Source organism: Lasioglossum baleicum, chromosome 1 (genome assembly GCF_051020765.1).
Source record: "Lasioglossum baleicum chromosome 1, iyLasBale1, whole genome shotgun sequence".
NCBI lineage: Eukaryota > Metazoa > Arthropoda > Insecta > Hymenoptera > Halictidae > Lasioglossum > Lasioglossum baleicum.
In genome coordinates, this window is record NC_134929.1 from 21,411,319 (window position 1) to 21,436,938 (window position 25,620).

Genomic DNA, 25,620 nt, shown 5'->3' on the forward strand with positions numbered 1-25,620 from the left:
TTAGGCGAATGCAGCGAAAAGCGAGCCGCCTCGGGAGCGATACCGTGACGGCCACTGGCCTTCTCGTTCTTTATTCTTCCTCGACGAATCGCGTCTTCCCGATCTCTTTTACCCTGCTGTCCCTGCTCTCCTCGTGCTGCTGCACTCTTCTTCTTCCTCTCGTCCGACCACCTCTTTTTTCCTCTTACCTGTTAGCCTGGTTGCCTGCCTCCTGCTTACCGGGCTGCCTGTTCGCCTGCTTGCCTGCCTGCCTTTACTCCCTTCTGTTATAAACATCCGAGGGTTCTATGGGTCAGTTACTCCTCGCGGCTATCACCGGGATCTCTCGCGTCCGCAAGCTTCTATTTTATTTCCCCGGGTGCCGGGGGGTGCTCACCAACCGAGGGAGGTTTATCATAGGCACCCCGGAGCCGCTTAGCTAATGCAAATCTTGAGAACAGCGTTGTGATCCTTGCAATTGGGGATGCTCCGAAGATGATCCAATCTGTTTCCCAGGCGGCAGATACAACGGTTTGTACTTACGCGGGGGTGGAGCCGCGTATGCGTCGACCGAGGGTGGTTTCAAGAACCTTCGATTGGAACTTTAAGGCTCCAGTTTCGTTAAACATGAAAATTTTTTTGAACAATGTTCCTTTCTACAATTTTCGCGTTGGGGTGTCCGATTCCAATTCGAAAAGTTGCATCTTGGCCGAAAGGAAATTTCTGTAACTGTTTCTTTACGTATATTGCGTTCCGTGCGAACGAGAAAAAGTGGAAACGTTACGGGGGTTGGTTTCGGGGAGCGGAAAAATTCGCGGCAGCCAGTATCGCCCGGAAGACTTACCGTTTCCCCGGACGAGCTTTTCGTTAGATGCGAGCCGCAGCTTCGTAATAAAGCCCGAACAGCTTCCAGGCTCTTGCTCGCGCGATTCCGTCGGTTATTTGCGGACAGGGCGAGCACAACAGAGCCCGGAGAGCGTTCTCCCCGTGCATCCCGCGCCCCGGTCGAAAGGCAGAAAAATGTCTTGAGTCATATTTCCAGAAAAATTGCGCGTCCGTTCAAACTTACAAAGAGGAATTTATATTCGCCCGGCGAAGAATGTGCATTGAGAAAGTTCCTTTCGAAAATAGAAATTTAAAAATAGGAGAATGCACACTGGGTGCACCCTCTGACGTTCAACCCCTGGACTGTATTTCTGTGTTCCTCGACACTTTGAGTTATTCTCGTGGCCGGCTTAATAAATCGCTCGATAGTTTATTGCCAAGCTTTTTTCGGTTTCTAGTATTGGTGTCTGTAAGCTTGTTGCGCTATATTTATAGTGTTCTCCGAAAAGTCTTAGCTTTCGTTCGACCCTGGTTTTTCTCAACTTGATTTGTTCCCCGATGCTTTGTTTAAACTCGTGCAGTTGGGAGAAATGAAGAAATACCGAGACCCGACAAAAATTTCCTTTATCTCTTCACAGTTTCCTTTCTCGCTCTCGCGCGAAACGCAATTTTCCCTCGGAACACGTTCGCAACACGGGAGCCCAGTTTTCGAAGCCACACGGTGATTAAGTCACCCGTGTTGTGGAAACGATGTTTGAGCTCTTTGTCCTGATTGCCTGCCTTTTATCGGGAGCCCGGATAATTTCGTTTGGTTTAGAGAAACCGATGGAACGGGTTTCACGGCTGTCGTTGCACCGTGTTTCATGGAACAATCGTGTGCTGTCACGGACCTCTCGTTTGCTACACCTTTTACCACAATTTTTTCTTCCACCTTTTTCTATTAATTAGTTTTCCATCCGGGGTATGGACAAATCAAACTTTTTCGTTGGTCCGTTAAGTATTCACCTCTCATTTGTTCTTAATTTATTTACTGCAGACACGATTGATTTTTAATTTGTTATGATATGTAAGTTTGGTATAAGAAAAATTGGACGTTTTTTCTTTAAATGATGTTAATGGAAGAATATTGTTGAAATTTTTTCTACGCCAATTCATTGAACAATTTCTATCCCGATTAAATACATAGGATACATGAATAAAATGCCAGCAGCTCGCAGTCGCCTAATCGGACAGCTTTAAAATTCGCGAAATATGCAACGATCAGCCGCAGCAAAGCAGCTCGAGAGGATTAAAGAGCCTGGTGTTGCTGTTTCGAATTTCTGCTCGAGGCGCGTTGCGCTTAGCTTTGTTCAGCCTTGCAGAAGGCAAGAGAGGAAGGGTTTCGAAGGACCGGTTGGAATCGAGAAATTTCTCTCGGGACGGCGATTTACCGCGGCGGACTCCGGCCATTTACGTTGTTTGCCGCGAGAAGTAAGCCCCGGTGTCCTATGCGATTTTAATTACTTTCGTGAACCGGCTGCGACCTCCGGAGATTGCAGAACACTCGCGTGCGCCGCGCCGCGCCGCGTCGGCTAACTGGCAACTACCGCACCGAAACTTCCCCTCGAATCCCACAGAATAAATATTCAGACGCCGCGCCGCGGCTCGCGAATTTCCCTTTAGTTGCGAACTGGCACGAAGACCGATTCGCCGGTTCCGTGACATGACTCTTTCGAAGCGAGAAAGCAATTCCACTCCGCGAATTAGCCGAATGTTTTCTATCGCATTTTGTAGCCGACTAACATTCATTTTATTCTAAACGTTTTTTTTATCTCTCGCATCTTTGCAACAAAGTTTAACAATCGCTTCCACTGCGACCACCAAAACAGAACCGTCAAGATCCTCTTCACCGAGTAGCAAACCCGTCAAAGAGTAGCAATCCCCGAATCAGTCACCTGTCTACCCCGAGGTGCACGCTCACCAAAACGACCATGAAGCCCCTCCCCATGAAACCACGAAGAATCATCGGACCGTCAAGCTCCTTCCCAATTTCTGCAATACTATGGAGAACCTTCGCACAGAGAAAGAAGACAATCGGGGGGAAAAAGACTGTCCTGAAGCGTACAAAGAGCGAGGCAGAGCTGTGGCATGTGCGCGTCGATTTATTTGCCATAATTCGCTGCAGCAGAACAAGATGAAGAAGAAGAACATAAAGACGACGCGACGAGGGGAAAGAAGAAGAACATAAAGAAGTACGAAAGAAAGAGGCGAAGGTTGTTTTCGCGGCTCCATTCGGCTCGGAGCCGATTTCAGGGTAGAAAATTGCACCGGTGCATCTGCGGCGGTTGCAGTTGCACCTGCGGGCGCACAGTAACCGGGCCGAGAGGACCTAGATGCAAGCCAACTGGCGGTCGCCTCTCCTGGCGCAAGCGTTCGCGAGCGATGCGCACCTGCCAGACAGGCGCGATCTGTCGCCGACAGACTTGACACCATTGCTTTGTTCCTTTTACGGCGAGATTATGGAGTCCGGCGAGAGCATTATCGCAGAAACTGGTTGCCAGTCCGCGGCGAGCCGAGAGTCGCTCCGCGCGGCTTGCCCATTGAAATGCGTCAAGGTTGTCCCGGCAGGTAGGTCGCCAGGTAAGAGTCAATTGAACGTCCAACAAGCGGACACGGCTAGGCGTTAGATGGCTGCTACCGAGCTCGTTTCTGCTTCAGTCTCCGTGCTGAACGATTCGATCATTTTCGCGGCAGACACGAACCCCGATATTGAAAGATCCTTTTCCGACACCATTTGTGGAAAACGCCGGAAGTCAATTAACCCTTTAGGAACGGTGATTTTGGTGTTTTCAGCAAAATGAAAGTGATCCAGATCTATTGTCAGTTTCAAAGACCTAGCCAACAATTTCCTAGTGATGCATTTCAACCGAATATACAATAAGGATGCGCATACACGCTGAAATTTTCACCGAAATTGGATCGTAATGTTGCGAAAGACGCAGCTTGTTGCTCTCGACCGGCTGCTGCCACTTCCGAGAAAATCGCGGCCGGTGAAAATACACCGGCCACGCTTTTTCCCGGCATGCTCGTTCCCATTATCGTTCCACCTGTGATATGGAACCTGTCTCGACCCACCGAATGAAAATCTCCGTGGAAAGTGAAAGAGAAGCCAACGAACTCCGTGCCGATTCCTGGGAATCGCTTCTGCAGACTTGCTTTCGTGATCGCGTACGAATTCGTTTCTCTCTTTAGCAGCTTTATTCAGTTGCAAACGATACGTTAGATCACTTTAATCAAACAATCCACAGTCTTGTAATCTAGCGAGATAGGTCTCGTCGATGGGACAAAAATTACACGTAGCAATTAACGCGAAAGAAAATCGCCTTGAATTTGCCGGCGAAAGTATCGAGAGTTTCGACGTTTCGATCGACGGCAATCGGTCGAAATTTATTCGAACGAGGGGCGCGTCGAAGTACTCTCAGGACCCTCACCTTTCGATGAGACGATGGAGGGGCGGAGGGGATGGGGCAGAATTGTGTGCAGAGGGATGCAGTCGGTAACCCGTGCAAACACTACACTCCGTCCCTAAAGCCGATTTCAACCCCCTTCGAGCAAACCTCCGATTGCACCACCCCCTCATCCCCTTCTGCCGTCGAATCGACGATACCCTGGAGAGAGTGGAGGGAGAGAGAGAGAGGAATTTCCGTCCGACGACGTCTCGGACGACGATCGGCCGCGTGGGACCCGTTCAACTCGCGGACCAGCTTATTCCCGCCAGAAATATGCAACTGCACCGCGCCGCGCCGGTGCATGCCACTTCCGCGAAAAATATTCTCGGCTCTGTTCCGATCCCCGTCCACTCGCAGACTCTTGGAAACCCTCGAGATTTGTTGAGCCATGCTCGCGTAGTTTCTATTAGATGATAGCAAAAGTTCATTAATTCTTACAGTTTTTATATTTCCTACGGTTGCTATAGTTTCTGCAAATGTTTTCGTAGCAACACAAAAATTTATTTTTAAACAATCCAAACAATTTCATGCAAATTGAAATCACAATTACGGGAGTTCCAAGATCGAGAAAGTTCGATCAGTTGACGTAACCCGAATAAAAACGCAATTTCACGGTCGCTTTTATCTTTTCTCTCCCCGAGTTAAATCGATTGGTTTAATAGAATCGTTCATACTCGACTACTGTTTTCCAGTTTCTCCATCTCTCTCTCTCTCCCTCTCTCTATGTACAATATTCCAGAACAGGTACAGAACGCGGGGATGGAACATGCGACCGGCAGGTTCGAATTTGTCGAAATTGTATTTCCATGTAAAGCCATATCGGCCCCACAGTTCTCCGGCCAACGTGTTTGCTAGGAATAAAAGACTGGCAAGGGTAATATTTATCTTTTTCTATCGATCACCGCCGCACACGATATATGCAATTGCAATGATCCTTCAAATATTTGCCGCTCAAATTATTCCACGTTTTTTCTGCCTTCTCTCTCTTTTCTACTCACTTTCCGTTAAATACCCGCCATTGAAAAAACGGTGGAAATGTTGTCAATTCAAATCAGAATGGTTTAGCCTTTGAACGTCGTTGATAGACTCCATTTTGATCCGGTAGCTCAAAGGATCGTTTAACAGATTTTAACTGATCAACTTTGAGCGATTCGATTAAATTTCTGGTTCATTCAGAGACGTGGTTCATTGAATTGTTCATTGAATGGCGACCGGAAGCTTCCGGTGGACCCACTGATTCGCTTGTTTTTCGCGAGACGGATCAAGAGCGGCTTCCTGTGGCAACTTGGCTGCGTCGCAGCCTGGAAATTATATTTTATCGTCACCCCGGCGTCGGAGTTAAACCACCTACATGACAGGAAGCTGGCGGAGAGCATGTGTTGCGGGTATTTCCGGTGCGACGTCTCCCCTGCGCGCACCCCTCGTGACTTTTGACTCGGCTTGTTCGCTTGTTCGCTTGTTCGCTGCCGCAGCTGCAGCTGCTCCAAGAAAAATGTTGCCAGACCGTGTCTGCTCCTCTCTGTCTCCCCTCTCTTTATCTCTCTTTCATAGCGTCGCTTCTCTCTTTTCCGCCCTTTCTCTGTTCATCGAACCGTCCGCTAAACAGTAATTGGTCTGCGCAAAACAAGACGCGCCGGACGCTGACTAATTATCCTTTGATATCGCGCGATTAAATCCGGCGCGTGCCACGCAACGCGTTTATTAACCCTCGTGGTCGCTCGCCGTCTCGCAAAAGACCTGGGTCCACAAAGACCCGGCCTTGCTTCGTCTGTGGTTGGGTTATTGGTTCGAATTACTTCGAATTACGTTCTTTGGAACGTTTCGAGTAAGATAGATTCAGTACGACGAGTTGGTTACATGGGGGAACACGAGGAGTGTGTGGTACTCCGAAGCGATCAAATTTGGTAGTACAATACATATATACACCGTCTCGGTCACGTTAGTCAAGATAGTCCAATTCATAGTTCGAATTAGTGGCTACACGCGACCACTGTACTAACTGGAACCTGTTGGGCACGTGACTTGCAGGTTCGTGTCTTCGTGCGAAGTCAATAGCAGGCTCGAATTGGCGAAGTTGCCTCGCGTTACTTCGATTCGAGTTGGCAAACTATTACGTGAAGTGGTGGGTTTGAGTGCTGCGTGAGTTGTGGGCTGGCGTTGCGCATTTCCAACGAGAATCGGCAGATGAGATCTACAACGAGATGCAGACTACAAGAATCCGATTCGAATTGTTTGAAAAAGACACACGCGAACAGTGCTAAGAATCGTATGTAGAGCGTTCGAAAGCAGCGGAACCGTGCGATCTATCAAAGGAAGCCGACTTTCAATAAGAAGACAGATACGAATCGGAGCGAGTTTCCAGTTTCGGCAGTTCGGGGCCGCGATATTGCTTTCATCCAGTGGTAGTATCCAGTTTAGTAGGATGAAGGCGCGCTCGCACGCGTATCTGGAGCGTGACAAGTTTCCAGATTGTGTATGCAAAAGGCGGCCGGTTTTCTACGCAGTTGCTCGCGCGAGGCGGCGGCGGCGGCGGCGCGGTGCTTTTCGATGCTTTTGGATTGAAACCACGTAAAAACGACTTGAGGGGGCCGAGAGAAAAGTACAAGCTACGAGAAAAAGTAAGGAAAAGGTGCAGATCGACATTTTTCACGAGTCTCGACGAGATAAACGGTCGCGTGCGCTGGAACACAGACACCTGCGATATCACCTGGCCATCTGGCAAACTTTCTCGTAAATTAAAAGCTACCTTTGCGGCACATTTTCCGGCGAACACGGAAACTTCGCGAAATGGCAGTACCTCGGGCGAACACCTTTCTACCTGGTAGGTGTACGCGATACATCCGCGCGCTCCGGGCGACGATTAGTTCGCCGACATGGAAATGATCTCGCAACGATGATTCATAATAAGTGGAATTTTACGGACGGACATAAACGGAATTTTGGTTATGTGATCATTTTTTTAGACGGATGGTGCAATCAGCGGTGGAGTCTTGCTCCATAGCAGTGCTCTTTGCTTAATTCTGAATGTTAGATATCCTCTTGATCTCTTATTCTATCTTTATTTCATTCGGTCTCTTTTGGTCTACTCGCATTTTTATTTCATTTGGTAGTAGCAATTTAGAATAGGAGAGACAGTGTGAAAATTTTGATTAAAGAAAAACTTTTTATTTAGTACAAAGCTCTGTAGCCATTCCATGACAATTCGAGGGGTCGATCAACAAGCTGATACCAGAGTTCACGAGACAGATCTCTATAAACTACTTCTCGCTCCAACAGCATCAACAGCGTCCTCAAGATCATTGAAGGAAACCAGTCCGCGGACGAGAACGTCCCGAAACCCATGGTCCCAGACTGTTTGGAACTCATTGTCCTCTCTATTTGAAGCAAGAGAAGCTGAGAAGGCTGTACCAGAGGGCTGGACCGAAAAGTACGTTTCAGCTCGCAGTAGTTAAAGAGGACGTCCCTGGGAACGTTCGGCGGGTCAAGTCGGGCCCGTAGTCGATTTTCGTCGGTGCCGTTTCGGAGAGAAAGAACGGGGAGAGCGTCGATCCCGGGCGACTGGTCCAGGAACGAGAGGGGATCGCCGATGAGAGAGGAGAGAAAGAGAGGAGAGACGTGCTCGCCTCGCAGGCAGCTGCGCCATCACCTGCCTGGCAGCTGGCTCGATCGGCCTGCGGCTTTTGCTTGCCTCGGCCTTCCGACCAAACCGAACCAGACGTCGCGAAACCTCGAGAGTCTCGGCCGTGGTCGACCTCGTGCCATTGCAAAAACACCGGACTGCTAATCCACCTACTACCGCTTCTTCGCGCTCGAGAATCTCTCCTGCCTCTGTACATACTATAGTTCCTGACCCATGATGAAGCTAGTTGCAACGTCTATTCGATGACACGTCGGGGAAACGATTGCACCAGTACGTAACACGTATGTACACAAGTATGTACGACCACTTCCTGCGGTATTAAACTCATAAAATTGAAGTGCACGTGCCCGATAAAAACAGGGCGAAGGGGATCGAAGGAGTATAATAATCTCCGAGTAAAAGTCTTTGGAACGCGAAGCCGAAGGAATCCGCAAGCATCGACCGCCGTTCGGTAAACACCGAAAACCGATCCGCGAATAATTCGCGCGTTAGCACAAGGTAACGATGAATGTGGAACAAGCGGAACGGAAAACCGTGAAATAGCGGTGGCTGCGATTTTCCCTCGGCCGACCCAACAATGAGCCCATTTCCATCGGCATTCAACCGGGACCCCGCCCCTTCGAAAGAACTACTAATATTCAACGGTTACCGTGCTGCCTCGGCTGAAAAGACCGAGAATCGGGGAAATTTTGCGTATCTGCCGGCGAGATCGCGGCCTGGGACAGGAATTTCCACCCCCCGACCAGGAACTCAGGGTCACGAAACGCATAGGCGATCGTTCTTGCATGGGAACACCGAATATCGCCTCTGGGCTCCCGTCTCGAATCGTTCCAAAAGTTAGTGTGGTCTCTATATCGTGTCTGCGAAAAGTTTATTGTCAATTATTTAAAAAATTAAGAAGACCGTTTATTAAAATTTTGTTAAATGAAAGCAATTATCAGTCGTGGTTGAGTCGCCAGATTGAGACTCGCTCTCCCCCCCTCCCACTCTACCATCCCCTTCTACGACGCGTCACTTGACGCGTTTCGTCTTGAGAAAAGGGGGTAGCTTTTTCCCCTCGATTCGTGCTCCCTCCCCTCATCTGACGACTCCGCTAGAGACCAAAGTATGGCAATAATCAACTAATATTTAAAAATGACCAATAGTCTTTTTGAATGTTAGTCATGGCAAAATAGTCATTAGTCAAAACTTTTTGATTAGTTAGTGATAACTAAATGGCAAATAATTAGTCACAGCTCTAAGTAATCGTTAGCTATTGCTTATTAGTGAATTAGTAGTTGATGATCAGTCATCAATCTTTAGTCATCAGTCACTATTATGCGATTAACATACATTAATATTATTAATTAGTTATCACTAACTAATCAAAAGTTTTGTCTAATGACTATTCTGCTATGACTAACACTCAAAAAGACTATTAGTAATTTTTAAATACTTTAACTCGATAATTGAACATTTCTTTCGACCTAGAATAATTCCATTCTGTACGATTTCTTCATTTTATGGATATGAAATTGATATAATACCTCATACAATACTTACTTAAATGTTCAGTAATTGGTTAGATCCCAAGATATTTAATAATAATGTAAACAATGTTTTGGATAATGACACAGCAATTTTTAGTGGTGACTCTCCGAGTTACCACAGAATTAAAAATCCTATCCCAATAAAGCCCTTGCATAGAAAGCATCAGAAAGCGTAGCACTCGCGTCGCATCGAGATGCACCTCGTATATTCCAAGGTTCTCGCGTCGAAAGAATACTCCCTGTATGATCGAGCACCGGAATGATTCAGAATGCCGCTCTCTTTCCCGCAACCTTATTCTCTTCGGAATTATCCTCGGCGGGAAGAAGAGGAGGAGGACACGTGTCTTTGAATGCCGCGGGATCCGCTCACCGGAGCAACACGGTGCATCGTGCACGGTGCTTGGCCAGGTGCTAGAAACTGGGGACAAGCATCGTCTTGGTCGCGCGTCACCGACGCGTGATCGCGTTCCTTTGAATCGAGCTGAGCCTCTCTGTCGGCACACTCTTTCGACGTGATTCAGCCAACCGTGTTAGTTAACCTTCCCTCGATAACGACGGACAATGCCGCTTGTTGCATTACCGCTGCATCGTGCGCCGTTCAGAGCATTTAGAGCTGCACACTCGGCGGCAAAATTAAACGAACACCCCACAAAACATTTTCAAAATTGCACCCAACAGATACAGGTTCTTCGAGTTGTTCAAATACAGCTTCTCTACACTCGGGGGCAAAAGTCAGTGGACACCGTAAACTTTTTTAATTACTCTACTAATCTTTTTTAAACGGTAAACATCGAAAGCTTCTTTAAAATTGGACTCGATAAATACATTTTCTCTGTCCGATGCGAGCACGATTAGTGCAATCAGGAATATCACGCAATTCTTGGATCGATAACATAGTATCTGAAGACAGATTATGAAGTAAAAAGATAGATAACGATCAGAAAATAAATTATTGTGTAGTCCGAGAATAGAACAAGAGGTAATCAATTTCTGTGTTTCAGCAATAAATGCAGTTTTGGATGAAATTGAACAGTGCGTAAGAGTTCAACATTGATCGTGGTTGGATAAAGTTCCCTCACCGTTCGATACGTTTACGACACTCAATATCGAATCTTTGGATCGAATCCACCGTTTCCCGGCACAGCGCTTCTATTATGCAGGTATATATGCACTTTGGTGCGCGCGCGCTCGCTCGCTCGCTCGGCGAGTGCAAGGTCCTAGCATTGACTCCGGACACGGCATTCGAGTAAATTGCACAAGCGGCTCTCGTTCACCGACTCCGCTTCTGGCTGCGCGTGTTAACACGCGCCACGGATCTGTGTTCCTATTTCGACGTGTGCCCACGCGTCCGCTATACTCCTCGCGAGCGATTTAAGGATGAAACGTGACGATGCTGATCGAAAATTGTGAAAAATTCTGCCTCGAAACCACAGCGGCGAATAAATACAAACTAGATTTTCCACCCCTTGCATTGCAACCCTCATCCTGTCTGAAAAAGTCCAATAACCTCAATCGTAAAAATATTAGAACCTCGAGTCCCGTAAACCTAATAAACTAATAAGAAAAAAAAATTGAACAGATTTTTGCCGTGATCAACGAAATACAAAATAGTTTGAACAAACGTGTATGTATACTTCGATCCAACGAACTGAAAGAGTCATCTTTATTTTTATTTATGTTTTCGCGGTTCACGGTTCGACGTCCAGATTCGTGCTCGCATAACGACCTTAGGCGCACGTGGTGGCTCTCGCGACCCATTATTGACTGGCCTGTTGATTTCTCGCGACGAGGCGACAAGCGGACGAGAGCGGAGGCGCCGTCGACGATAAAACGCCGATAAAGAGACGTGCAGTTCTGCGCGTCATCCATTCGAGCTCGCGACGCATATTGCTCGCGAGTTCGCTGGAAACCGACCACCGCTTTGAGAAGGTTGCATTCGCGACCGTCGACTGCATTTTCCACCGAACCAGTGAGTCGAAAACGATTCCGAAAGATAAATATTTTACGAGTGAGAACACCGTCTTTACGAGAACTCGCGATTTCAAGACTATATTACTTGCGTAATCATTTACCTCTTAGCACTCGAATTTCGACTCCGAGGCGCCACTGAAAATTGTTACATCAGTACATATTCAAAATATTTTTCACACATGTAGCCCCCGATCAAAAATGCAAATGCACTGCCAGCGGACTGTCCCACTTGCAAATGTTGCATCCCGACTTTCCCAGGCCCCCTAATTTCACTTGTGAACGAGCCCCGTCGCATTTCGAGCGTTCGCACACGCGGAACCGCACGCGCAACGGCTCGATGCAGACGGTGCATGCACGTGACCGTTGGTTTTCGCTGCGACACGCGGAAATGACGGATCGGGTGCACGTGCAGCAAGATGCTCGTGCGTCACCGGCCGTTTTTGGCGCGGCGAGGACAGTCGTCGCGAAACGTGCGGATCGCTCGCTGGTGAAATTTTTCCCGGTGACTCTTTGTTCACCGGAAAGGCCAGTTTTCCACCGAAAAAACCGGAACAATTAAAACATTACACTCCGACGAGGATTCCCGTCGATGATTAAGCCTCGAGCGGAATAACGGCGGAAAACGATCCAATAGTCACGGAAGTTTCCCCTTGGGATTAACGATCGTTCCGATATCGTAATCCTTGTGCGTTCGTGAACGAAAGGCGCCTTCGAACGGGGAACTCCGGGAAAGTTGCTCGCGAGGAGCTTCTTAATTTGTTTGCCTTCGATTGGGGGAACTTGCTCGTCGGCAGAAATTGTTTTTCCAGCGAAATTGTTTCGCGGATTCTGATCGGAAAGTGCGCCATTTGTGAGAATCGAATTCTTTGGGGATCTTGTACTTCGATTTTTAAATGTATTTTTTATGTGTATCTTAATGCTGCTAGGTGTTCTGTGATATTTGTTTAATCGCGAAAAGCTGTGTAGTTACATTATGCATTTACCACAAAAATGAGTAGGTGTAATTTAAAACGGTAAAACATTACTATTACTAGAAATCGTAGAGAATTCGCAGTCTGGTGGAAATGAAAGAAAACAAACGGGTTTTTTTTGTTGGCAATCGAAAAGCTATGACAATTCCACATAAAACTTCAACGATCTGTAAAACACAGGTTCGATAGTTTCCAAGAACGTGCGTACATTTGCGATTTCGCGACGGGCGTATTTTCTGCGGAATCGATGACCCTGGAGGGTAGCAACCCCCGTTTCCGCGAAAGGAATCGCGTGGGTCCGAGGAACGAGTCCATCGCGAAAATTGAACGCGCCTCCCCGCAAAGATCTCGTTTCTATTAGCGATTCAGCAACAGGGGAGAGGTCTATGTTAGGGTCCGGGGGTGGTTCAACCCTTCGACCATCCCCGCAGACATAACTTATTCCCTTTACGTCGGCGACGGGCGATGCAGATGCCGTTCCCCACGCGAAAACGAGACGGCTCGTGCACGTGTGTGAATGTCGGTTAAAAGGGAACACAGGGTGGAGGCTTCCTTTGTTGCGGGGGTGAATTCCGGGAACCAGGGACCTCTCGCAAAGCGAAATATGGACCCGCAAAATCGGTGAGGTTCTATTGTAATTCTTGCGGAGAGCACGCGAATTTACTAACGTTGTGGTTTAGCATTTTTTCGGAAATAATCTGTTTTACTGCAGTCTGAGCTTATTGAAGGGGCATGGCTTTGTTGCTCTCGGTCTTAGTGGGCGTGGCGTCTTTGCTCTCGACTTTAATAGACCAAAGACAGTGCTCCACAAAGCAATTTGTGCCTATGTCTGCTTTGCACTGATCATTCGAAGGAATAGGAGACAACCCATCTGCCTGTCTATATTCTGTGTCTGTTAAAGGGGCGTGGGTTTCGTTACTCTCAACGGAACCGGGAGAATGCTCCAAAGGGTATGCTGGGTCTGTCTTAGAGTGATCTTTCACGCTAAATAAGGTCAAAAGCAGGGATGGAAGAAAATGTATCTTGCCCTTTGAGGCATAACCTCCCGAAGAGGCGTGACCTCCTCCTCGCTCACCGATCTTAACGTCGTAAGACCAGTGCCCCACAGAACAATTTGTGCCGCGGTCTGTTCTACAGTCTGCGGATCCACAGTAGAACATCTGATGCTTGTCTAGTAGATTCAGGAGCCACTCGCACGGCAGTGATTTCCATATTTCGCGCGCTATCATTCTCCGCATCGCCTAATCCTGATCTACAAACGTGAACCTTCGGTAAATGGTCTCCGAGGGCGAGCTGCATCCCGCCGACAATCGAATTCAATTTATTTGAAAGGGATGCTCGACGATCCGCCTTAAACGAAGATCAGGAAATGGACACTGGGCGTAAGAAGATTATTCAAATTCGACTCGCGAGCATCTTCTACCGTTTACAAAGTCAAATGAAGTTGAAGGAACGCGTTCGACATTTATCGAAGCCCTGCCAGGCCTCTCGGCTCGGGAACGAAAGTTCCGTAGAACATTTTTTCATAGACCAAACGTCATTAAACTCGTGAAAAACCGTTGAACCTGGAAACTGTGCCTTCACCTGGGGAAAAGTAAGTTGTTGGCTGTTCCGACAATTCGTAACCCTTGTCACCGTTGAACTTGCGCGGCCGCTTGCTACGCGCTGTAATCCGCTTAAACCGATTCCCGCTGGTGCAACAATCCCGGAGACAACGATGCACCGGGTGGGACTAACGAATAATACATCAAATTGTTCCGAATTCCCATTCTTGCAGGCTTGTATTATATTGTTGCCAACATATTTCTCACACTTTTCTGAGTAAAACTAAGCCCAATTTCAATCGCATTTCCAGACATTGGCTCGAATAATCGAGGTTCTACTAAAACGTGGATTAAACATCGAAACATAATTCGAACGGCATCGTGTTTGGGCTCGTTTTGACCGGAGAAACGTCGCCAATCTGCCGGTAATAGTTTCCCAAAGAAACACTTCAGCACAAAACAGTTGTTATCGTTGAATTAAGCATTGTTTTACCGATATGCTCAATCTGATATGGTGTTACAATTCTCGACCATCGAATTTCTGCTTCCCTCAACGGATAAATTGTTCACGAACGTCGCGAACACGTACATATCGAGGCAGTGCGCGGTGTTGTTTATCGGAACGAGCGTGTTAGAACAGAATCGGTAGCGACCCTGAAACGTCCGCGCGGCATGCTCGTCGCCGACACAATGTTGCCAGCGAGGATAAAACCCGAGCAACACTTATCTTGGCGGGCGTACGCTCGCGGAGCTAAAAGGCGGTCGCGTAACAATAGGTGAAAATGCGGCTTTCACATTTCCCCTTCCTCGAGGCACCCTCGCGTGTCCGCGGGAGAGCTCGTGGGTGGTCCCCTCAACTTCTACGCCCCCTCCCGGCCGTCATTAATGCCCCCTTTCCAAATAAACACCGCCTTTTTGTTATTTAAATGCGGCTACTCGATGCCCGTTTCCGGTCGCAAGCTATTGTCGCAATTGCAACTACCGAACAAACCATTTTTTCCTTTCCATTTCTGCTTTTCTTGTTCAAATCATTTTCGATCCAAGCGAATGATAAAATTGTTGCGCGCAGGTTGTTCTTATTTACAAAATATCGTTGTACATACTGTAATTCATTGACTCGTTCAATATGAAACGTTCGAGCACCAACTTTTGCAATTTGATTGTCCAAATGGCTTCCCGATTCACTGAACTTTATGCATCAGAGATAACTACATTATATTAATTCATCATCAGCTGTTGGCCTTTGATTTTAAAAAGACTCTTAAAGAATTACCGGTGAGGTAAACTGTGTATACAGTACTGATAAAAAATATTTGTTCCGCTTTTTCTTAATAAACCGGAAAGTGTCGCGAATAATCGAACAATAGGCGAGCTTTGATCCGAGCCGAGTGCCGATTAGTGCGAACGGTTTCGAGAGGAACGGTACGCGAGAGCCGATTCAATTGAAAGGAATTACTTTCGCGGTGTAATGAATTTTAATGGGCCACAAGCGTGAATAGATGTTTCGGGTGTTGTTCGCGGATCAATGCTCCGCGAATTGAAGCACACGAACACTACCGGATCGAGCCCTTAACGAGATGTGCGTTTAGAATTTTGTTTCGACTGTTGCGGCAGCTGAACGCGTTACCTGGAAACCGCTCCCGTGAACGTTGCACGCCGAGTACACGTGTAATTGCATCGTAAATCATCTTTCGAGATTGCTTTTTCGCGACCGAGTGCTCTAATGAGGAAGTTTCTGCGTTTCGCGAAGCTTATATCTCGCGACGGAATTGTAAAAACTTCGGAGCGGAGCGAGTGTTGCGTGTAACAGAGCGAGTAATTGCCTCGATAATGTATAATAAAATTGTTCTTCAAGCTTTTCAGTCGGCTATTCAATTTTCAGCCAATCACCAGTCACTCGTAGATCGCTCGTAATTAACACTATAATTTTACCGAGCACTGAGCGCGATTGCAATAGTGCTATTGTGTTGTGATCATGGCATTTCAGATTCTACATGCTTTTGTATACAGAATGTCCCAAAAATGTTGTACTTCCTCGAAAGGGATGATTCCCGAGAACATTTTCGCAAAGGAAAAAAGGAAGGTAACATTTCTGGGACACACTGTATTTAATAGGAACTCTGATCAAATTGATTTAATAATGAACACATATGCAGCAGAAGCATAAATCGTTCGGTTGCAATTGTAAATATGTAACGTTAACGATTTCGTCATGGCTTATTGTAAATATACCGTGATTGAACGGAAACCATTTGCAATCGGGAATTGTATTGATTGAATGCTGCTGTGCTCTATTAATAAACAAAAATAAAAAGAGATATCAAACATAACCAAACGTATTTACGCCGCAATATTTATCATTGTAAAAGGAAAGATCAGATATCATTTCCAGCAGTTCCAGTGTTAAGTTCAACATTTGAAGAATAAAAGTGTAAGATGAATAATTAATCAGAGTATAACTGAATGCGAATCGTTTCTCGATTGTATGAGGCGACTCGTTGCGCAATGAAAATCCGAAAAAGAGGAATACAGAAAAATGACCCTCAGGAATTCCCCGATCAATTATTTATAAACGATTCATAATACGCCAACTGGAATTGAAGTTAGCAGCGACGTGGAACGATTACGCGAGGAAGAGAATGAGAAAGCTGCAACTGCATTGTTAGTGCGAGGGGAAATGAGACGATGGAAGGGGAACAAACGCGATGAATCAGAATCGTTCCGAACACAACTATTTCCATGTCTCGAGTACAATAATCTCTAATTGCGTGTCCAGATAATGAGGGGGAGCGAGTCAAGGAGAGCATAAGAAATCGAGAGATTTATTCGACGACCATGTTCCCAACTTCCCGAATCCTGATTCGAGAACGCATCTCCAATCAAAAAACACCGCAACAATTTTTTATCACGTTTCCTGGAAACACAGTACTTCAACGATGTACAGAACGAATTTTGTAGACGTCCGAACTACATGAGAAAATCGAATATAAATTCATTTTTGTTGTATCTGATGATTTGAGTCAACCGAATTCTATTATGTAATATCGGAAGGAGCTTTGAAAAAATTTATGGCTAGACTGCGGATGTTTATGCAATTCTTGTAGACGAATTTTCAGAGAAACTCGAATAAAATAGAATCTTATTTTCCGTGATACATAGTAGCCTTTTCAGATCTGAAATAAATTAAAATCATATTAAATTCTGTCCTGTTTTATATCCTAGTGTTTTTTGGAAATTTTCGAAAGCCATAATTGCATGAAGATCCCCAGTCTGTTTATGAGCAACAAATGGCCAGTAAACGATCGAGCGATAGATGAGGGCAGAAATCCCTCGATCGCAGGCCACGTCAGAAGCGCGTCACTCGCAGCTGAATGCTATAGGTACGTTATGCAACGTTATACGTGCACGGCTACCGTGGGATCGGTACGCAACCTTCATTTAGAAACGCGAGAGAGCCCCTATACGCAATCTGGTCACGATTCCACCTTATCTCGGAATGCCGCGGTCGCCATGGTGATCCCCGTTCCGTTCCCACCCCCGCAACGTCACCTCTTCATCCCTCGGGAAACCGCTGACGCGCGGCTGTATACATTTCCCGCGCTTTTTCACGGAAATCTCTCCTGCCTCGTAGCTCCCACCGGCTCTAGATTCCACGGGAATTCAAATACCCCTTCCCATTGGTTCTGCCAACCCTTCCAGCACGATATATTAATCCACCGTGGTAGAAAATGTTTTTCTTTCTACTTTACCGTCTTCGAACACCGATTAGCATTGACCAAGTTCTCGTGGCTACCTCTTTCAAGCTCTAATGTATTCCCACGGAAACTGAATTGTACAATACACAGAATTGTAACAGAATTCCAGTCGGATTGCAAACGCGTCAAACTCGAGATAAATGTTTTTGTTTCCTCGCGTCCCGTGAAAAAGGAAAGTCAAGCGACGCCGAGCAAAGCGTTTCGGATGTTTCGCGTGTGTCGATCGCATATCGAGCGTGAAATTTTTCAACAACGTCCGAGTCCAGAGTCAACACTCGCTGCGTTTAACGAGAAATCGAATGCTCTGTTTGCCGACAAAACAAATCGATATCGCTCCGATTCGAATCGATGTTTTTATCGCGGTGCACGTTGCGCGTCGACAGGTAAATGAAAATCATTCGACTCGCTAGAAACCGACAAGGTTTTCGAGATACTTTTGCACCGACGAAATTCAAGAAAAATTTAGGTTTAACGTAGCAACGGTTTATATTAAAGACTAGCTTTCGCCCGCGGCTTCGCTCGCACAGGAAACCGTTTAATGCCCTCGGAAATTGATATTGTTTCTCCATAAAACCTTTTAACCCCCCATTCACCCCTATAGAGTTTTAATTTTATGTCATGTCACCATCTTAGATTTCAGAACCCCTTTTCACCCCCTTAGGGGATCAATTTTTTAAAATGCCGAAACAGGTGTTTGATTAATTATATCAAAGAGCATTAAGACCAAATATGAAGTAAATCCGACCACGAACAAAATATTCCTCACATACAAACGTTACAACCCCTTTTCACCCCCTCGGGAGTTGAATTTCGAAATATCCTTTCTTATCCCTTGTATAGATCATAAAGGAAACCTCTGTGCAAAATTTCAGCTTTCTGGATCCAAGGGTTTAGCTTGGGCGTTGATCAGTGGGTGAGTGAGTGAGTCAGGACCGTCTTTTTATATATGTATATAGACTAGAATGTGTGTTGGTTATAAAATTGAAATTAAAATTCCCAGTTTCGGATTAACGAGCACGATGAGCCTAGATTGTCGAGCATTCAAGCACTGTGTCCAAAAACGTTGGACTCGATCAACCTAACGGTACTCATGCCACTCATAGGGAAACAAGACTCACGCCTAGATACTTAAATAATCGTCGCCATTATCACCACGTCCGGTATTTAACGGAAATCCACCGAAACCTATGGCCTCTGGCAACCAGGTATAAACCCACCGCGAAGAAAACAAAAGAGAACGGTTCCCCCATTGTACCTAATCCTCCGCCGTTCATTTTCCTGACAAAGGCGAACAGTTTCGCCGAGAGGTTTGAAAGAAACGCGTTTCGGAAGCGACGAATTGTTTATCCACGAGGCAAATGTCCAAACGGTTCGAATTCTAGGATCTCTTCCAAGTAACTTTCCCGTTAGTGCGATCATTTTACAACTATCCACAGTTTACTATTTCATTGTGCTAGCATTTCCCGAAATGGTTCTACGATTTCCCATCAATTTCATTCGACTTTCCTTCATTTATTTTCGTTTATTATTTGTAGTTTGCAGACCGATGGACGACACTTCCATTCTACTTTCGTAACAAGAGTTTTTGTTCCTAACTTTCGTTGCCTTGTTCTTGGTTTTGGTATGATTTATGAAGTAGATAAATTCTTTTATTGTGCCACAAGCCTTACAGGTTGTAAAGATATGGACAATGTAGTAATTAAGACGGCGGAATAAGATTCTATGGAAACGGATAAGAGCGTTGTTAGAGATATTTTTGCAGGTGAGTAAGAACTCATTGAAATGTGCGCGCGGATCACGGGGTCGTTTATTTAGAAACATAGCCATTTCAGAGAGTCAAGGCGAACCACGGTTGTGGAAAGCCGTGGAAATTGGATTCGTTTGAGGCTGACCACTTTGTTGGATCGGATAGTCGGAAGTTTCTTGTAGGCCGGCAGATCGACTTGATCGGACGGCAAAATTTCACGTCAAATTTCCCCGCTACCAAAAATCTTAATGCAAAATAAAAATTCTTTGCTGAGACGAACAAGAGCCAAACAGAAATTTCAACAGTGAACCAACAAGCCTCATTACAACGTTAATTCCTACCCCCTACATTTTCGTATTAAAAGCTCGTTAATACCGGAAAAATCGCGGAAGTTGAGAGCAGAATTTCGCGACTAATTAAAGCAGCAGAGAGTTCCCAACAGGAATTAGCGAAGGACGATAGTCACACGTACGTGACATCGGCCTCCCGCGAGAAATCAGAACTCGCGGGAAGCACGTGTACACTGAAAACTCGAAAACACACAACCGCGAGTTTGCACGAAACCAAATTTCCCGCGTAAACAGAGGTTCTGTTTGCGAGCGAATTAACCCGGTTACAGCGCGGTCCCGCGTTCGCCTGAATTAAAACGAAATAAGGAAACCTACTCGTTCGCCTAACTAGATAACGGCGACGCGTGAAACGCCCGTTTAATCGTCAAATAATATCTTGTACAAAAATCGGCGGGGCGAGCGAGCAAACAAAAAATCATGTAATTGCGCGTTGCAGGTGTGCGGGGGTGGGAGGAGACACGAAGAAATTTTTGCAAACCTCGAGGAGAACCAGTCCGGGGGCCTAATGAGCCGGAACGACCGCCGGCCATAATTCCGACGGTGACGCCGCACCGTGAAATTCGCCGAAATTCGGCCTCGATGGTAATTTGTCGAATATCGAAAGGGGGAATTACCGATAACGGTCGATCCCGAGCCGTGAAGAAATCTCTGTGACGCGTTGCAATAGATTGCAGCCGGAAACCGACGGCCCCTAACCGCGTGCTGCAATCTCCGCGCGGCATCATTGCGAAATAATCATTACAATTATCGAAATCGTTGCTGATACTGCTCCGACTGGTTTTGTAAGCGTATCGGAGAGTGTCGTTCCGACAATGTGAGTACACTAATTGGTTCTTGAAAAGTTACAAATTACTGTAAAACCGGCTTTGGCCTCTGTTTCTTGCAATTGGAGTCGCCAGACGAGTAGGAAAAAGCTGCCCTCTCTCTCTCTCTCTCTCTGACATTACCGGACACATGTACGATAAAAACCAAGCGCATCACGTGATCGATCCAGGTAGAAGGGGAAGGTAGAGTGAGGACACAAGTCTTAGCTCGCAATTCGTACGAACAGTTTTTATTTTGCGCGAAGATGCGCAGCTCGTAAAACAGAAGTCGATGCACCTGGTCGGGGGCGTAGCTTGACGCAGCACGGAATCAAAGCAGTTGAAATGTAATTGGATTAGCGCGTTGACGTCATCGATCGAGCCGAAGGTAAGGAATTCCTCGGACCACGAGGGGTTAATGGTGCACAGAGCGCTACTTAAAGGCGAATAAATCATGGAAACAAGTTCGCGCGACAATACGTCATCCTATTCGCGGGAGCCGGCAAGAAACTGCGAGAGCGCGGAACACGCTGGATGTGTGTGCAACTCGACCGGGCAAAAACTCGGGGCAGAGATTTATATTGCCGTTTATCGAACTCACAAATTACTCGGGGGCACGCGGGGGAAAAAGAGCAACGATTTATGCACACGCCGAGATGCACGGCCGTGCGTTTACTCGAAATGGAGAGACAGAGACAGAGATAGAGGAACAAGTCTTAGGGAGGAGCATCGTCCCGAAAGAAAGTTACGTTAATTAGCTCAAAGTTTCGCCCCACCCAAAATTTTTCAAACCTGTATTATAACCATACCGGTCGTTGGATGGGAGTGAGAGATTCATTATTTCCCTTCATTGCCGAGTGCTTTGTATGTACATATCTCGATATTGACGCTCGCTTATGGTTGCGACAGCTGTACAACCTTCATTTCGACCCAACCCAAACCGTTATTAGCCCAGAGTGATTAAAAGAAGGTAGGAAAGTATTGTTACAGATCCCTCCTTTCGAAATACTGACTACAGTGACATTGGGAACATCTGTACGGAACTACTTTGCTGTAGAAGTCAGTTCTGAAGGGGTGTTGTAAACATTATAGCATGGGTCGCAATTGACCTTGTCTCGGGGCTTGAAATTCTTCACAGAAACTTATTCCTTCGCCGAAACGATGCCAGAATTAATTGTTAGCCGTTCGCCTTGTAAATGGCGCAGTTATTGCACCGACCCATCAATAGACTGCGGATTATATTGTACCTGATCTTCAGACTTCTCTCGTGGGCCTTTCGACCGTGTCAGACAAATGAAATTCTCATTGTTAGTCACGAAATTGTTTCTCGCGCATTTGTCAACAGGAAAAACAGCAATAAACGGAATAGTTGAAACGATTCCTCTTGGTTAGGAAATGGTCATTCGCTTATTCGTCACAATACGTAGTGACCGGCTCGTTGCTTTCGGCAACGTGATAAAACCCTCGATAAATAGCGTACAGCTCATGGGTAAACATTTGAACAAAGTTCTCGCTACTACCCTGCAAATCGCTACACGTTTACATGCTTAACATGCGATATCCACGACAATGGTATCCACGACCATAGTGACCGAGGCCCGTTGCTCTCGGTAACCAGAGAATCGAGAAGACCGTCGATGAACAGTGTATAGGACAGGGTAAATATTTGATCAAAGTTCAAACAATACATTTGCGCATTTACAAGAGAACTTTTAACACATTACCGATCGATGATTATTGAAAAATCTATGGTACATGGCCAAGCACTTTTTAATGGAACCTTCAATAGCAACAGCAATTTTCATTGTGAACTAGCAAGTCAGCCTCGATAACGTCAGCTAATAGTTTCATTTAAGATTGCAATGTGAAAGAAAATTTCTCTGCTTCCTTTTGGTACAGCAGAACTATTGAAAATCCTATTAATAGGCTTTCGGTAGGTAAAGCGTTAAGTTAGGTCTCTTAGGTGAGACTGAACGGAGGAAGACGGGGTCGGTAGAGAAGCGTGTGGTATCGTAAAGTGAAGCAATGTGGGGAAGGGAAAGAATGAAGCGTGCAATTACTCACCAAACAACGCCGAAGGCACCGTATCCGATGGGTCTGTCGGGCTGAACGGGATCCTGGCCCGGTGGCGGCGGCGGGGGTGCAGGCGCAGCGGGGTGGTAGTAGGTGGGGGGTGCCTGGGCCGCAGCCGCAACGGCGAGGACCGCTTGCCCCGGGTGGGCCCCCGTTGTCCCGCCGCCGCCGGTCGCTCCCGCCCCACCCCCCTGCACCAGCGACATGGACACCCGCGAGTGCCGGCTGGGCCCAACTACTGCCATCAAAAAACTTCTCCTCCGCTCTCCCTGGGGGCTAACCTCCTCTCTCAACCCTTTCCTTGGTTCACCGCCACCGCCACCGTCTCTGCTTCCTCGAGGAAGAAGAACCGGAGACAGACACGCCTTGCCACCGCGTTTTTCCCAAACGCGGGTCGACTAGGTGTCTAAGAGGTAGAGGACCGATGATCTCCGTCACTCCTGTTCACTAATTAATCCCACGGGGACACACACCTGATACTTCGGTTCGTTGTCCCCGCGGCTGGGACACACCGGGACAACGCTCGACGCACAACTACTTAGGGACAACTACGCGCGGACCGCTTCTTCTCTTTGCCTCTGCGGCTCTTGTCGCGCGACCGACTAGACCATTCGTCCAGGACGAGGCGGTTCACGTTTTATAGTATTACGACAATGTCTCTCTCTTCCTCTCGTGCAAGGTAGTTCAGATATGCCGCCTGTCGATTCCGATTACATGCGATTCTGTCAGTACTCGCGAATTGGATATATGCAACGTGATGCGACGTAGTTCGCTCCGACCAGAAATTCGAATGGCCCGCGCTTCGGCGGCACGGCGGGAAGGGTCGGGTCGGGGGAAACGAGGTTCCGTGACACACACCGCACGCTCGAACCGTACAGCGACCGTGTGATCGCGTCCTTTATCGCGACCACGACGGATGCGATAACACGACAGCACGGAGACGATCTCTTCGGAAAATAACACTGTAGTCGTCGATGTCCTCGTGGGCACGGTTTTTCTCCGTGCCGTTAACAGGGCGTTGCGTGTCAGTCTCGGATGCGTAGAGGAGACGAACGCTGACACGACAGTTCCTCGGTTGATCCCTGGTCGCGAGGGATAGGCGTGTTGAATGCGTTGGGAGCCAGTGGGCTTCGTGGTTCAATTAGGATGTACGCGGCGCGTTCCTGTTTGTCCGGGCGGTCGATGCATCGACGGACGAGCGACGCGCTTAGGTTATGTTTGACACACGCACGCTAGCCGTTCTCGCTCCCTCTTCGCCGTCAGTTACGCTCAGCTGGCCTCATAACGTTCGCGTTCCGCGTACGGATGGAGGCGTACAGAGAGGGGGAGATGGGGCCGATGTGCTTGTCCGTAAGAAACACGGAACAGGGCGCGAGAAGAAAACGGAGAAAGGAACACGACGGCGACGGTGACGGCGACGACGACGACGACGACGACGACGGGAGGAACACTGGAAAGACTCGGTGGAGTCCTCGAAAACCACGACGAGACTCCGGCTTCACGAAGAAAGAGAAGACCGAAACGATTATATTCGGTGGTTCTCGCGGGCGACCACCGAGCGATCTCTCTCTCGTTTTATCACTGTCCCCGGGTGTTACGGCCAAGCCAGAACACACTGCCACTTCTCGTACTAGATATGTCGAAGCACGCACACACAGAAAAAAAACACGCGCGCGCGCACACACAGAGAAGCGAGAGAGGGAGAGAAAGAGAAAAAAGGAGTCTCTCGCGTTAGCCCGCGATGGAGGGATCGTCGCGGTACGAACGAAACGCACGTGTTCACGCAACGAAGGCTTGCTGGCCACTAGCCGAAGGGGAAGGCGAGCTATGACGTGCCGTCTACAGCGCCAGCTGCTCACAAAGAGTGGTCACGTGACCTGCGCAATGATATCGCGCGCACACCGATCCCTGTGTCCCCTTCACAAATACCACCGCCGATATGCAACCTACCTATTCTTCTTACCCTTTGTACTTTGTAATTTAATTAACCCTCATGCGCTCCCCCGTAGCGAATTACTCGCGTTTAATGTCCTCGCACGATGCCTCGTACATTTTTACCCTACGCTCTCGAGCGACAGACTATGTTTCATTTATAATGTCGCGTTTTTTGGAAACACCCCTCGAAAACGCGAACAGATAGAAATGATACATTTTTAATCTCCAAAAGTCTAAAATACTAATAATGATTATATTACTAATAATAGTAATAGTTACAGTCAGACTGCGTATCTCTCTTTATGCAAAATAAAAGTTGCCTGCATCGATTGCAAGAATAGAAACCAAATTGGATGTTATTTCTTCCCTTCGTGATTTTAAATTTTAATGGAGGAGAAATCATATGTTGACATCTTCAATTTTGAAATTCATCTACTTAATTTTGCTATAAATACATAAAGATCCGCAGTCTAGTTATAATAAATAAACATTGTATTTAATAACCATCCCCGTTTCGATTGTTTGCCGTTCCCCGTTGACCGAAAACGCCGCGAGAAGGGAGGACATTTTGAAAATTCGTGAACCACCGGGATGATCGAAGATTCCTTTATTCGTCATGAAAATGGTAGATTCGTATAGGGATAATGAAACAGACGGTTGACGAGTATCGTTATAGACGAACGTGTATATTTACAGGATCGTTGCGAATCACTGTCGAACGTATTAAATTAAAAAACTGTTCTCCTCCCTCTGCTGCGTCGTGACAACGTACATATTATAAAAAATGCTACGTAATTACGAATAGATTGAAACCAGCGATTTACAAAGCGCAGTTGTTGCTCTTGATACGATTGTAAGAAAAAATCGATGGATTATTTTCCAGGTGTTTTTTTTCTTTTTATTAACTTGCGTTTATTGTTGCAAAGGAAAACGTGGGATCCGTTTCGTCGCGTATACGGGTCTCGGAGATTTGTCGGTCTTATCTTACAACCGTAACAGTTTTGTTTGAC

At 46.8% G+C, this 25,620-nt stretch overlaps 1 protein-coding gene across 1 annotated transcript in view; it reads right to left on the bottom strand.

Annotated features, from left to right (window-relative positions):
* Nucleotides 1-24,510, bottom strand: part of Nmo (serine/threonine-protein kinase nemo) — a 180,819-nt gene extending 156,309 nt beyond the window's left edge. Inside the window, 1 exon segment of the mRNA XM_076431218.1 lies at nucleotides 22,667-24,510. Within this exon segment, the coding sequence (XP_076287333.1) occupies nucleotides 22,667-22,920 (254 nt within the window). The 5' untranslated portion in view covers nucleotides 22,921-24,510.
* Nucleotides 24,511-25,620: the final 1,110 nt, after the last annotated feature.